The sequence below is a fragment of the Poecilia reticulata genome, chromosome 11 (assembly GCF_904066995.2).
Source record: "Poecilia reticulata chromosome 11, P_reticulata-male-v2, whole genome shotgun sequence".
In the NCBI taxonomy this organism is placed as follows: Eukaryota; Metazoa; Chordata; class Actinopteri; order Cyprinodontiformes; family Poeciliidae; genus Poecilia; species Poecilia reticulata.
In genome coordinates this window covers 26,095,174-26,110,293 of record NC_088840.1, presented here as the reverse complement: position 1 = coordinate 26,110,293, position 15,120 = coordinate 26,095,174, and the positions used below count along the sequence as shown (strand labels likewise).

The following is a 15,120-nucleotide window of genomic DNA, read 5'->3' as shown; positions in this document are numbered from 1 at the left end:
ACATATATAATCATAAACTACATGGTGAAAGGAAGATAGATTTTAAAATGTCTTGTGAAAGGAAATGCGTTACACATTAAAAAGTGACTGAACTTCTGTGCCAGAGCAGAAGAGCCAAAACTATCAGTAAAAAAATATCTGTTAAGATAAACACATGATATAATTTTTGCAAAAAAAATAAAACTAGCTTTCTTCTTATTCACTCAAGTTAATGACTGGCTATTAATTTAAATCTGTTAACTTATACAGCCCCAATTTGCAGCAAATATCATTTCAAGAAATGCACAACTTCATTATTACTACTACCATTATTATTAACATTAATTAGCAGCTCATGTTTCTACAAATGGCAGAACAAAAATAAAAAAAATCCAGTCCACAGATTCTGATTGGGCCAGATTTGATGGAGCTGCAGATGTGTTTCTCACTTGTGGTGCTAATTCCTAATCTTCTAAGTTACAATTATTATAATGTGTGACTTTGTTTGTGAGTTTAACAAAGGTTAGGTGGTGTATTCTGCTATGTACCAGTTCTGCGGTGTTACTCACGTAAGTGTTGGGGTCCTGAGCTTGGGTTTTGGGCAGAGGGGAGTCACAGTCAGGGCTGTAGTGTTCACAAAAATCATATGCTGCCTGAGGGTTGGAGGCAATTAACAGCTGCTGGATGTCTCCCTGTTGATAAAAAGCAGACATGTGTTGCTATATAATAATTTCATACAACCTAATTCAAAGCCATTTCAAAGAATTTAACTTGTGCAATGAAAAGTAATACAGACATGCTGTGATCATAGAGAGTACAATAATTTCCCTAATACTTTATATCCAGACCTGGAAAACTTCCTCATCAAGCAGACGAGCTCCAAACACGGTGATGCCGTTGGTGTCAACCTCAGCATTGTTGCCTCGGGCCAGGGGACGGGTCATCTTCTTCTTACAGTCCAGCAGCAGTGTCACATTTTTCTTTGAAACAGAGAAAGCGATCCGATGCCACCTACAGACGAGTAGGAGGAACAGCAACACACATGTGGCCAAAGTCATAAAGCCATATTAAACTAAGACATCCCACAATTTCCAACAAACATACTATTTCTAACTTCACAAATAACTAAAATAACGTAATTTCAACCAGTCACAAACTGGTTGCTGCTGGTTACTGACTTGCCATCAGCCAGGTTGATGCCTCTGAAGAGTGGGTAATCCTCAGGAGCTGGTTTGCCATGCTGGTCCTCATACAGGAAAACAGGTGAGCGTCCCAGTTCAATGCCCAACTGCTGGATCCCCTGTTCACTGTAGATGGAGAGGAGGAAGGCCTGCAGACCAGCCTGGGGCTTGATCAGAGTCATGATGGAGAAGTTCTCCGGGAAACGACCTTAAACGGAAAAGACACACAAAAACTAAGAGAAATGCAAAAGAAAACAGAAGCAGACCAAGTTGACATGAATCTTAAAATTAAAGTCAGGGGAGAGGTACCTCAGGATCAACACAGATCAGAATGTGAAGCTGGCATCAAGATATGAGCTCATAATAACAGGTGGCGACAGCCAGAGAAAGAATGCTAAGCAGAACCAAAGCTAAAAATCAGCTTCAAGGATTTCTTCATATAACCACATAAGTGGTACTTTCTGTTTTCATACGTTGCTCCATAGTGTCAGGCAAAAATCTTAAAGTAACGTGTTGAAATCTTTCCACAAAACTGACTTAACTCCAACACAATAACACATAATTATACTAGAAGTAATTCAGCGCAAAGGGCACAGAGCAGCTCAAACTAAGAATGTGAGTTTGAGACACAGCAAAATGTAATGAACGATAGGAATACGTTCACATAAAATGTATAAAATTAAAAACCATATTATTGTACAGAAAATTACTTTACAAAACATACTGCTCACTTATCTGTTTTGAAAATACAAAAGCAACTATACACGACGCTTTCTCAAGTGGAAAAACAGTTAGCTTGTTTTTCCACGGTTAGCTTTTCTCTGCGTTAGCAAAAAATTAGCGACCAATATAAAGGACTAAAGTCGTTCTTTAGCCAAAAGAACGACTTAAAAAATAAAAATGTTGCTAACATTTGCTATATTAGTACACAAACTAAACAAAAGCCCCAAATTCGTCAATTATTGAAGAGCTTAACTCAAGCTAATTGAGAGTGAAAGTTAGCATGGTTTGCAGTTGCCATGGATACGTGTGTCGGCGTGAAGATGGTTGTTAAAAATGTGGAGAATAAAATCATAAAATCAGTTGGGCTATTCCTTATTTTGTCCCAAACAACAAGAAAATACATTTACTGACGTTTCAATATCAACTGAAAATGAGTTTAATTGACACTGGTAAAAAAAAAAAAGAAGAAGAAAAAAAAGGTGTGTTTTACTTTCTGTACTTGTTTATATTTTCATTTTATTTTATTTTTCTTATTATTTTTTTCAAAATATATGACCAGGATAATGTAGGTATATCAGTGACTCAATGTTTCTGACAAAACAGTGACAGATTACCAATAAATAAGTTAAATAATTAATGTCTTAGTAGCAGAGGTGTCCCAGTGATAGTTTTTCTCCTTTGTTTATTACTGCAGCTCTGATATGCCTTTATTCCTGCTACATTAAAAATGTGGAAAACATTAAGAGTGTCTCTGAATATTTACATTTTTTTTATTTATAGGGTTGTGGGGAAATCATTACAGTGGTTCCTCGTTTAGAAAATTACAAATCTGGTCAACCCGAAGCTTACCTGAGAAGAGCTGCTTGGTGGGGGCTGAGATCTGGGCCTTCTTGGTGATGCGGTAAGCATGATCAGGGCTGCTGGAGCGACGGGATGTGCAGAAGCCTGGGACTTTCTTCACACCCTCAGGGAGAGAGGGAACCTGCAGAGCACGCAACACATCCACTGGATCTGAGGAGGACGAGAAATAAAGAAAGCCATTCAATTCATTGCTTTGGGATTGCTAAGAGATTTCCTTAAGCAGCAGAAATATAGTCATAGTCAGGGACAGCAGTGTGATTATTAAAATGATACTGCAAGTTGTTTATCAAGCCACTAATTGTACCACTATCATCTAAAACAGATTATTTTTGTAGTTCTACTGATTTAGGTTTGAGTCAAACTGATCTTGAAAGTGATCTTAAATCTTCCTGCAGCATAGTTATGATATAAGATAAAGTTAAGAATGCCCTTAAAGTGTCTACTGCTGTACATACACTGTATTTATACTGTAAAAAGAAAGTGCTGCTCTGTTGGAGCAGATGGGCAACAGTCCAAGCCGTACATATGAACCAGAGCAGGGTGGGTTAGTAAAGCTCAGTTACAGATGAACCAGACAGTTCTCTATATTCTGCTCACATACTTCAAGCAACTGGAACAAGTGGCTGCTGATGTGATGCTGCTGCAGAGTCAACTGAATGTTCATCTGACATCTAACAGTTTTACCTTACTTATGCACCTAATAGAGAGATTCATACACATTCAAAATAAGCAGAAAACATTTTAATGTGACTTATTCATTTATAGGAAACAGAGTGAACAGCCAATCTAACATCCTGTCCTCACGTTCAGACACCGAGCTCAACCTGCTGGTTTCTCCTCACTTTTGTTTATTTTGCTGACTTTCTCAAATTGCTCAAAAGCATTATGACATTATGCAAAACTGAGATTAGAAGAAAAAATCACACTCCAAAAACATGACATTCAGATATAAATCTCCTTAAGTTGTCCTCAGGTATGAGTGTGTGATGCGTGATCCTGTGTGTAGATTTTGTTGCATGTTGAAAATCATGACTAGTTTTTATTTGTTCATTCAAAATAGTATTTACTAATTAACAATGCAATCATGCAGACCAATGTTTTATTTTTTTTTGCTGTGGTTCTAAAACAAAACAAAAACCTCAAGCATGTCTAAAAATAAAAAAAGAAGTAATTTGTTGACAAGTTCCTTGGTGACGCAGTTATGCAGCTGGAACCTGTGCTCACATTTTCCCAGATTTAGTCATCAGGCTCCCCCAGCTTGTGTCCCATGACTAGTGAGTCAGTTTCATTGTTCACAGACAATAAAAAAAGAATTTATAGGCGGCTGTAATTTAGTGTTTTCCATAATAAACTTGTAAAGTCAGTAAACCATGCTCTGGTAAAATTTAAAAAGCAAAAATATTTATACTTAAATCCTGCAATAGTACTCCTCTCACCAATGCTTAATAAACTGAGAAAAGTCAAACTGCAGAGAAACCACATTTAAAGTGCCTTGTGTGCCAGTCAGGTGCAAAACTTTTATTTTGTTGTATTTGGTTAAAAGTAAATGAACAAACCCAAATAAAGAACTTTTCTAAACCAAAAGTAAAATATACTCAGTTCAGTAAATTCTTCGCGTAATCAAAGTTTGAAAGCTCCAACTACGAATAACAGATGACTTTTCAGAAAACATTTCAAACTGGCACAAATTCAATGATCTTTTAACAAAATGGATCTTCAAGCACATCAGTAACAGAAATAAATACTAGAATAAAAATACTTTTTAAGAGCGTGTTAATGCACTTTCAAAACAATCCCTTGGTACCAAATGTGACATTTTGTTGTTTTTGTTCCTAGCAGTGGTAACACCCAGAGTTAACAGTTTGTCATATAATCCCACAGACGTTCATGTTTATTCAGACTGGCCAAACGGTGCATTCATATTACCTCTGGGTGTCCAGACCACAGCCTATTAATGTCACTTTGCATCAGAGAGAGAAGGGAAACAGAGGAGAGTAATAGGAAGCAAGAGGAAGAGGAGCAGGTGAAGGTAAGAGGTACTGGACTACAGATATGTAATAAGGCTGTCCCATGCAGAAACCTTCTCAGAAAATCAGTTTGGAAGTAAATTTTAGCAGAAAGGAGTTAAGAGAAGATGTAAACAGGATAATACAGACCATTGCAAAGAGAGAAAGGAAAAAAAATTGGTCTATTCAAATAAACTTTCTTCTTGGATTTATGATAATAATAATAATAATAATGATATTAATTATCTGAAAACCCCTGAACAGAAAATTAAGCTTCTGAGTCCATTTAGCCACAGTTTATTCCCAAACTTTACAGATAAAAAAAAAAAATCATTATCATCAGGGAACAATGTGTTGAAATAAAAGTAGGGAAAGCAAAAAGAGGAAGCGGTTGGGAAGGAAAGCTCATGCCAAGTTAGAGTGAGTGTGTGTTTTGGGGGGGTCAGTCAGTGACAGTAGACAGTGTGGTTCTGTGATGGCAGGATACTGGATCAGATTGCACCCTGAGCTCCCCCAGTACGTCCAGTACAATGCGCCGCTCTGTTCCCCCGTTCCCAGCCCAGCTTAAGTCTGCAGCCGGGGGCCCTTCCTGCCTGAAGGACCACAATCACGACAAAAACACACCCTGAAAAAAGAATAACACACAGAGCAGCAGAGGTACTCACAGCGCAGGCGGCAAACCGCGCACTTATACACACCTCACGACACGAGGGGTGGCACAAATGAAACTAGACAAGCTGGGAAAACACACCACTGAGGGGCACAAACTTTCCTTCACCACTTTCTGCTTTCTCCCGCTTTCTGCTCCCTCAGTGTCTTTAGCATGAAGACTCACAGATGGCTTCGATCATTTGATGCAGGTGTGGCCCAATTACGCTGCTGCCGTTAAGACAGGAAACAGGGCTCTGAGGCATGAGAACAGTCATAACCAGAGCTGGATGTAAAGATTACAGTAGTTTGTATGAACACCAACCAACAAGGGATTTGGCTGAGGTTTAACAGAAGCAACTATTTTTGTCAAGAAAATTACAAAACAGGACACCTGAATCACACTGCTCTCATTTAACGCTAACCCCTTGACACTAAAAGCACTTTCAAATTACAAAGCGCTGCTTTCACACATCATTATTTAGTTTTAAAACATTTGCAGGGCTTTCTTGTCTGGTACACACCCAGCAATTCACATATCAGTGTAAATGTCAGCTTAAGGTTGTTTTCCCAAGGAAAAACAAAAAGCGGAAAATCCAGGATTTACAAATACACATTCAGTTGGAGAAGAAATGCCTGTTCCATAAATTTAATTAATCTTTAAGTTGACTGTTAAGAGGTTTAAAGGTGGGATGTAAAAGCAGTTCAGAACCATCAACCTGGAAGACCAGGGTGTCCCTTCTAGCTTGGACTTTTCCCCTCATCCTTTTTGGCAAGTCGAACACACAAGGTCCCACACAGCAGAGTTCAGAGGAATATAAATCACAACGCTACATCAGATAAAGCTCATTATTTGTGGCCATTTGCTCCTCAGAGGTCTTGTGGACATAACTACCAACACACTTAAAGTGTAATAAACTCACATGTAGCATGTGTACAGTAGAGCCTTGTGTTATAGGGTGTTTCAGTCTTTCAACATGTGACCCAGACTGAAACAGTCCTGTCTCTTTAACACTGTAATCCTGTAAGTGACACAGAAACTGAAACAGCTCAACACTCAGAGCCCAAATTAAGCTCAATCACCACCAACATGAGAAGCACGTATACTCTAAAATAAGATGGCGCTTTAAGTTCCTGATGTTCAGAGAGCTGTAGTTACTGCTAACGGCCACTAGATGGAGCTGGAATAAATATAATTAACACAGTAGACAATTAGAGAGGAGAATCAAAGCCTGTGGAAACTGAGCATAATGCTGCAATTACTCATGCAAAGTGGTTACATATTCACAGACTGTGAAAGCAGCTGACTGCAGTGATAAATAATCAGTGCTAAAGCAAAAGGATTAGAAACTATAGTGACATGTTCGGTAGTTTAGAAAACATAGAGCTCTTATTTTAACAATTCAAAGCAGGTGCTCTGCACAGATTTGATCTTGTATGTGCATAATGTGAAAGAGCTTCATTTCTGAAAGAAAACTATACAACTGGACTTGTCCTTGTGAAACACACATGAGATCCTCAACAGCTTCAAAGATTAGAAACTGACATGGTGAATGTGTTGGTTCCAGCTGAACAGATTTACTAGAACAAAACTTAACAGTATCAGAAAAATGCTGAAAGCTAACCCAAAAAGACAACATCTTCACCCCCCGATGGGACCAGGATGCTCTGCGCTGCAGGTTTTATGTGTGATCATTGTGTACTAGCATACCTCTTTACTTGTGTGTGTGTTTGTGTGTGTGTGTGTTCCCTTTCCTTTTCTTGCACAGCTTTGACAAATACCAGACACACACTCCAGTCGACACACTGACCCCTAACCTCTCACCTTTACACAACAACCGCTTTGTTAGACACCCTGAGCAAGTGAAATGTGTTATATTTACAACACATCAACACACAAGCAAATTTATCTTTGCTCTCTGTCTCAGCACTTCTCAGCCTCACAGACACTTATGTGAGAAAAGGGAATAAAAGGGAATATGTGAGAAAAGATTGAAAAGCTAAAAAGCAAGCATAAAGACTTTCATGTTGAAAACAAAATTTAAGAAATAATTTTAAATTCAATTCCACTTGTTCCTCCGGCACCAGCTGCTTCTCCGTCCACCCAGAAAACCACATCGCTAGAAAGTATGCAGAGCTCAAACTGCAGGTTATAATTTTCAACATGAACCTCTATAGTTATGATTTATTTATAATGTCGTGAGTACCGAGACAGTAGCATGTATAATGAGTTTCCATGCAAGACAAAGAGAAAGCTTTTAAAATTTAGGTTATTGGTTTAAAGCCGAGGTTTGGGTTTGTCGGTGTGGGTTTGCTGACTTTCAGCAACGTTTTCTGCAGTGTGGGAAGACAAAAGCATTCAAACAGAAAAAAACCCCTAAGGAAATCCACAAAGAAAAACTAATGTATTTCGGATTTGTGTAAAATTGATGTGGTTCTGATAAAAAAAAGGAAAGAAATTAAGGAAAATGTGCAAACCAAAAAGCAGATGAATGACATTAGCTGTTAAAGAACAACTGAAAACAAACTCAGCTGTAAAGGACCAATTAAAAGAAACTTCAGTGACATGTGAAAACCAATGTAGTTGCCATTTTTATGTGTTTATTACATAAATATGTGTGAAAATGTTTCTTCTAAAAAGGATAAATTAAAAAGAAACACCAAAGCATCCATGACATCTAAAATTTGCCTGTCACATTTTCCATATTTCAGCCCAAATTCATATTTAGGCTTTATCTTTTGGTATTGTTCTTGCTGTTTATTCTAAGTTTTTAAGCTCTTGTCTCTACCTAATATATTAAATGATGAATCTGTCCCTGAAGAGCCAATTTATACTGTACTGCGCTTCTCTGGCAGCCTGTATGTGGCTTTTGCCAGTGTGCATTTGCTCCACTGATGATGCCATGCCGGACTCTTGTGTGGTTTCTGGACTGCAGGCCGCAGGCTCAGTTTGGATCTGAGGGAGGACCCTGACACCACAATGCCAGCATGGGACCATGGAGCCCCGACCAGGGAGAGAATGAGTGGTTCCCTGCTCTGTACCATCATATGGACCGCATATTTAGCAAAGACACAAATTAGAAACTACACTGATGACGGTGATTATGATAAATGATAAGCAGAAAAAGCAGCTCAGTTATGTCTGCATTTACTGCAAATACGGGAAACTCTTTAAGTCTCAAAAACTATAAAGCTCCTTATGATGGGATGGAGAAATGTTGAACTATTTCACATTAGAAGAAGTTAGAAAACAAAGACATACAAGTTTTTATTAAAACATCTGACAAAAATAGGTAATTTCTGACAAAAATTCTAAAAAAAGAAGAAAAAAATGTTTCGAATCAAAGCAGAAACTAAAAGTTCCCAAAGTTTGGAAGCAATTAATACTTACAGGTCTTATTCTCACCCAGCTACTGCTCTGAAAATTCACTAGTCAAGCAACTGATATCTTCTTTAAAACAAATCCTGACTTTCATGAAATACAATTAGAATACATGAAAAGGTAATAATGCTCACAGTTAGACGTTTTAATGTGGAAATTCCCACATCAGCAGTACTGTGAGATTTCTGAGATTTTATTGGTGCATCTTAACAGAAACAAGAGACCTGAACCTGGGCTGGGCTTGAGTAGTTGGGACATGTTGTGTTCTGGTAAATAATAACATTAACATGATAACCCACCTGTTTGTTAGCGGAGATTATTTCAGAATAATTTAATCTAAAACAGTGACATGTGGAGTAAAAATGTAATATGTAAATTGTGGATCAGAAAAACCCATATACGGAAAGCCATAAATACTTTCTGTTTCATTCCAAAGATCTTGTTCTGACCCAAACAAAATATCATCAGAGTTCATGTCTAAATTTTAAAGTTAAAAAGAAATAACACAAATATAAAGCCTATCCTTGACTTTAAGTTGATTTTAAACAAGTTTGAACCAGCTGCTGGTGCACAGTGCTCGTTTCTGACACAGTTCCTACTGAGCAAACTGAGATCAACACATAATCCTTTTAAAAACTATTAGCTTTCAAGAGAAGCTCAGAGGACTGCTGTTTCCTCTAAATGTTAGTTTATACTCAAAAGTTTCTGCATCACCAGAAAGGTAATTAATTTCAAGTGCTTCCCTGCAGCTCTGCATCGCGAAGAGCAGCTCTTTCTGTGGAAGTCTGAACACCCAGCAGACTGAAGTGATGTCTGGAAAAACGATGTACATTAAGATTTAATGTAAAAATGCAGCTGGGCTCTGCGCCCTCCTACATCGACTTCCTTGAAACAGAAAATAGCAGCGACTGGGAATAGCAACTTATGCAGACAGTCTGTCATTATGAAGTTGGCACGCTCGCCTGCCGTCGTTGAACATCTTCTGCTGAAACACAACGTCTTGGAGGAATCCAGTCAGACAAACCACCAAATCATCACCTATAAAACCAAAGGAAAACAGAACAGCGATCTTCCGCTCCCTGTCTTTCTTCAAGTCTGCATTTTTAATGCGGTTTTGTCTGAAAGATGCCTTTAAAAGTTTACATTTTGAGGCGATGTCATGGTTTACAGCTGAGGCCTGAGAGGTGTTAAATCATATCTCTGCTTTGACTTCTGTGTGATTTAGCTACAGCTACCATCTGAGTCTGCTGAATTATTGAGAAAATGATGGAGAGCAAAGTTGTGGTTCCTTAAGCAAAATGATGCCTAAAGAGGGCAAAAATTAAGAAACTCTTATCATATCTTAAAATAAACGAGAGAGAGGTATCCAATATGAAAATAAATTCCTGTGATAAATGAAGTTAGCCAGAGTTCAGACATGCAAGCAATTACATGCTCTATTTTTATAAAGTGTGTGGACTCGTTGACACTAATTAGCACATTAAGACAGGCTGTTTGCCATGAACTTCCAACCACCCTGTTTTCACAGATGTAACTCCACCACCAAAGTAATACCTTTATAGTAAATTTATAGCTTAGGTAAAGTGGACGTGTTTCAGTCCTGGTGAAATCTGAAGAAAATAAATAATTCACTCAGTGCCTGGAAGACTAAATCCAGGGCAAAGTGTTTTTAATAAAATCTGGTTTGGAAAAGGTTTTAGAAATGGGCTGTTTGGAGTCTTAAAACAGAAAAACAGACTTGTTTGTGTTTCATGTAGGCTACAGATGTTGGTTCATAACTTTTTTTTTAACAATGTAACCAAATTTAGCTGCTGCCACATACTTGCTCTGTTGAGAGATTTCTGCAAAGTACTAGATACAATCCTCTGGGTTATCTGAATTAAATCACACTTATCATTTGGCATTAAAGAAACAGCTGGTTTCCATTGTACTGTGCATTATTACAATTTCTGTATATAAATAATATCCATTGTAAATATTTGTCGAGGATAAGTACGTGATTGGCTAGGATTATAAAAGAAAAACCCTTTAATCCTAATTAAGTTTATGTTGCAAACAGTCAGATTTTTATTGGGTCTAGCAAGGGTTTAAATTAAACCTTTGGGAATGCACGGATCCCTTCTGACTGCCAGACGAAGAGCCACGTTGCCAAAAGGTCAGGAAACGTGACTCAGGGCACAAAATTAGGGCCTGCAAATTGGAACAAGTCAGCTAACAGGCAGGTCATGGTTGAGGAAATTGAAGGATGGACCGATGTGAATCATGAAAGGAGCAGGAATCCATGGGAAAATGATGATGAAGGAGTGGAAAATGAAAGGGACAAGGTTAAAAATGTCAGTTTTGGTCACATGTCACCGGGAGAAGCCTTGAATGCCACACACTTCCACACAGTCACAGGAATGAGCTGTCAAAGCCCCGCTCTGCCTCCAGATATAGTGGCTCCATTCATCACCAGCGGCACAGAGAATACGAAGGAGAGGAGGGCTGCGTTATGTTATGTTTAGTCAGACTGAGACAGGCTGCCCTTTGAGGAGCCTTCTGCTTTGAAATGAGGCTGAGGAACATCCATGTCAAGCAAATATTGCCCTCTAAATTTCTCCTCTTTAGAACAAAACCCGGCTTTCATAGCTCTCTGGTTCCGCTGCTCTCTGGATGATGGTTGTAACTTGTCCATCCCTCCTCCTCTTTTCCTTCTTTCTCCCAGAGAAGAATGAATAAACATGTGAGATTCTGACCACTTTTTTCTCTAAAAAGGGCTTTCACTGCCTGGGTGGGGCGCTGTCATAATTTACACCCACATCTGCTGCTGCGCCACAATGAGCTCACACAACACGTGAGCTTTTGTCCAGGATCAAAAACGCTCTTACAGGTAGCAGGAAGGTTTAAATACCTTAAATACTCCTTTATTCCTTCCCTTCTATAAGCAGCCTTTAAGCTGAAAAACGCAGCCAGCCTGACTCGGAGGCACACAGAGGCACATTCACTCATGAAGCATACATTTCCACACCCTGAGCTGCGAGAAAACATCCATAGCTTACATATGCACAAACAGAACTGTACAAAGCACACATAGACCTGCAGACACTATAAGCTTTCAGTCCCAAACCCGTGCCACTGAGGTGCTCCGCAGCATAGCAAGCTATTCATAAAAAGTAAAAATGTCTCAGGCTTCTGCCTCCAAAATACACATGGGAGACCAGAAGGGCCAATCTGGGGATCTGTGACTGAAAACCCGGCCAAAGAAAGCGGGTTTAAAAAAAACTGTCCAAGCTACAGCATCTGATTCTCCAAACTACCTGAAAAATAAGAAAACCTATTTAACCACTGAATCTGGGGTTTCTAAAAATAGCAAGAGGTGAGAACAAACCACACTTTGATGTTTAAAAATCTACTTTTTGTACAAAATAGATTGGACCAAATGTTCTTTTTAGACTCAGGTGAATAAATGGGTTCTCTGTCTAAAAAGAACCCAAAGATGACTAGTGGTGCATCAGGGAACTGCTCTGCATACAGATCATTCCAAGACCAACTAATCTGTAATCTGGGGAGAGAAGAGACAGGAGGGAATCTGAAATCTGCACAAAAATTGGCTCATAATGTAAAATCCTAAACTGCAAACTTCTAATGGATCCAGCTAGTTTGTATAAAAAATACATAGTTTCAATACTGATCAAATATTTACTGATATTTACTAATCAAAAGTAAAATCATCTGAGCATGTGGGAATGAAATCCCTCCTCCTTAAACAACCACAGGCCGTAACGGATGGACTGGTGAACAGGCTGAACTGGCAGGGTCCAGTTGGCAGCCTTCATCATGACGCAGAATCAACATATTTACTTCTATTACAAAAATAATTTAAGAACATGAAGTTCAGGAAGCAAACATCTAAAGAGGCAACAAAAACAAATGTTTGCACTATTCTTCCCGAAGCTCTTTTCTGGAAGACATGCAACGGTGTAACTTTCTACATGCAAAAAAATAATGCTTCCAGATAATCATGTAACGCAATGAGAAGCTAAAACAGGAAAATAAATCCAGATAAAAAGTTTCAAAATATTTAAAAGTCTTGCTTGGGAGACATTTGAGCAAAGTGTCTGCCGGATTCAGTGGGACGACACCTGCCAGCATCAGGCTGCAGACTCTGAGTGAGAAACGATGTCAGGAGTAAACAGTTTTATTGATATGAATTTTATATGATCTGATTTTCAATAAAATATTCCAGGTAATAGTCATTTCCTAAACTTTATTAATAATCTTTACTTGTATAAAAAGCTGCTCAACGACTTAAAGCTGGCATCTTTTGTATATTAGTGGAAAAAACTTTGCAGATTAACCAGAAAACAGCATTTATACCTCTGTTGTTTTTTCAATATTTTAAATTTCACATAAAATGTATCCTGAAAACTAACAAATTTTACGGGATTCGTTCATAAAACTATTAAATTTGACAAATAAATAAGAGTTTGGTCCAATCATGAGCTCAGGAACAGAGCAGGAATCTCCCTGGGAGGATTTGGGAATTTGACCTGTTGGTTCACAAAGCATAAACTTCACGACTTAAACCTGTCGGACTCTGCGCAACAAATACCAAAGAGGTTTACATGTTTGGATACTGTGGGGCCCACAGTAACGGGGCATTGTTTACCACATTCTTTAGGGGGTCCGCAGAGCAGCATGTCAGGTGCGCCAGTATCCGATAATGGATGAAGCGGGAATTCATTACGCGGTTAATCCAGTGAGATATGACAAGAATGAAGTTTAGGGGTTGAAATGTAGATATATGTGACTGAGGAGTATGCTCGGGTTTTGATAAGAAGCGCAACATACAGAACCAAGAATATTAATTAAGGGTCTCTGTCTTACCTGCCCGAGCCACGGTGGTCTGGCACAGGGTGAGCGCCACAGTCAGCAAGGCGAAGGACGGGAAGCCGATGCGCCACGGTCTCCGCTTCTTCCGGAAGGGACAGTCTCGAATATCCATAGCGTTGCGGAGGTTTTGCGGCCTGACTGAGCTGTAAGTGCAGGATGAGGTGGATGTTATCCTGTCACAGAAAGCCAGCCGTGGAGCGGAGCCCGACTGAACTCTCCGTGAGGCAGCAGACAAAAAGGCACGCCTCTGGAGACGTCTTCACCTTTCTCCTGGAGACGTTCCTTGATGAGATACCAATGTTTAAGTTAATGCATAAAAAAACCTAAACACAGAACGGGGTTTGGGGTTAATAAATATAATGGTAACGTTTAACCCCTTGGTGCTAAAACCCCATTGAGTCAGATTGGGTACGAGTACCCAAAGTGGAGAGAGTAGAAGAGACCTGGAATCACTCTCTCTCTCCCCTCTTTCTCTCTCCTTCCCTCTCCCCTTCTTTACTTTCGCACAAGAAGAGTGAAAGTGTGTGTGTGAGTGTGTGTGCGTGTGTGTGTGCAAATGGAATGGGAGAGAGAGAATGGTGCGGAGGCAGAGGAAGGTGAGAGAGGGCGTGCGTAATTGCGCGCAGGGCGCATGTAGATATAAAAAAGTATCAATGAGACGTACAAATATTCATCTGACAAGCACAATTATGCTGCATTTCTAATGCGGTTTCGGAGTTTGATGACTAGAAGTTACGGCTGACAGTGAAAGAACTTTATGTTTTCGTCTGTGATTCTGCTAAAAATCACAGTTTACCGAAGAAGTGTTGTGAAGTTTATTTTAATTCTCTCTACCTTCGTTTATTCCCAGTTAAAACCAACGAGGTAAACTGCAGCTGCCAGCTGGAGCGACGTGAGGAGCAGATTTGAGTGAGTGTTGAGCCAACCAATCAGAAGTCTGTCCGCACAATTAGCCACGCCCCTTTCATCACATCACGAGATGTCTGCTGTAACTGTAATAAAATATCAACTCAGGTTTAGGAATGAAAAAATGAGGAGACTGTTTAAAAATCATAGCCACAGTCCTGTACTGATATTTTATAGATTTTTATAAATTAATTTTATGACATAAACAACGTTGTTATCGTGGTGAAAAGGTTTATTTAGATTCTAATAAAAATGTTTATGGTAACATAGGACATTTCATGGACTGTCAGAATTCAGAATTTTTTCCACCTCAAATAATGTTTTTAAGTTTTGTTTTAAACTATTTTTTATATTATTATTATTATTATTATTATTATTATTATTATTATTATTATTATTATTATTATTATAATAAGACAATTTAAACAAATGCATAATAATAATAATGATACTAACAATATTATAATTGTTAGTACATAATAATTACTGTTATTATTATGATCTATGGCGTACGCTCACCTATAAGCACTAATGCATATCTTCCCTAAAGAGTATTTAAACA

The 15,120-nt window shown here is 38.7% G+C and overlaps 1 protein-coding gene across 8 annotated transcripts in view; it reads right to left on the bottom strand.

Annotated features, from left to right (window-relative positions):
- Positions 1-14,188, bottom strand: part of col11a2 (collagen, type XI, alpha 2) — a 43,123-nt gene extending 28,935 nt beyond the window's left edge. For 3 of the 8 annotated variants that reach the window (XM_081612560.1, XM_081612562.1, XM_081612561.1), the window contains exons 1-5: positions 13,647-14,188; positions 2,733-2,894; positions 1,158-1,368; positions 828-990; positions 549-671 (exon numbers count right to left, since the gene is read on the bottom strand). In XM_081612560.1, the coding sequence (XP_081468686.1) occupies positions 549-671; positions 828-990; positions 1,158-1,368; positions 2,733-2,894; positions 13,647-13,764 (777 nt within the window). In that variant the 5' untranslated portion in view covers positions 13,765-14,188. Of the gene's footprint in view, positions 1-548; positions 672-827; positions 991-1,157; positions 1,369-1,469; positions 2,178-2,732; positions 2,895-13,646 lie in introns of those variants that run through there. The other 5 variants (XM_081612565.1, XM_081612566.1, XM_081612564.1 and 2 more) reach the window with 4 other exon arrangements.
- Positions 14,189-15,120: the final 932 nt, after the last annotated feature.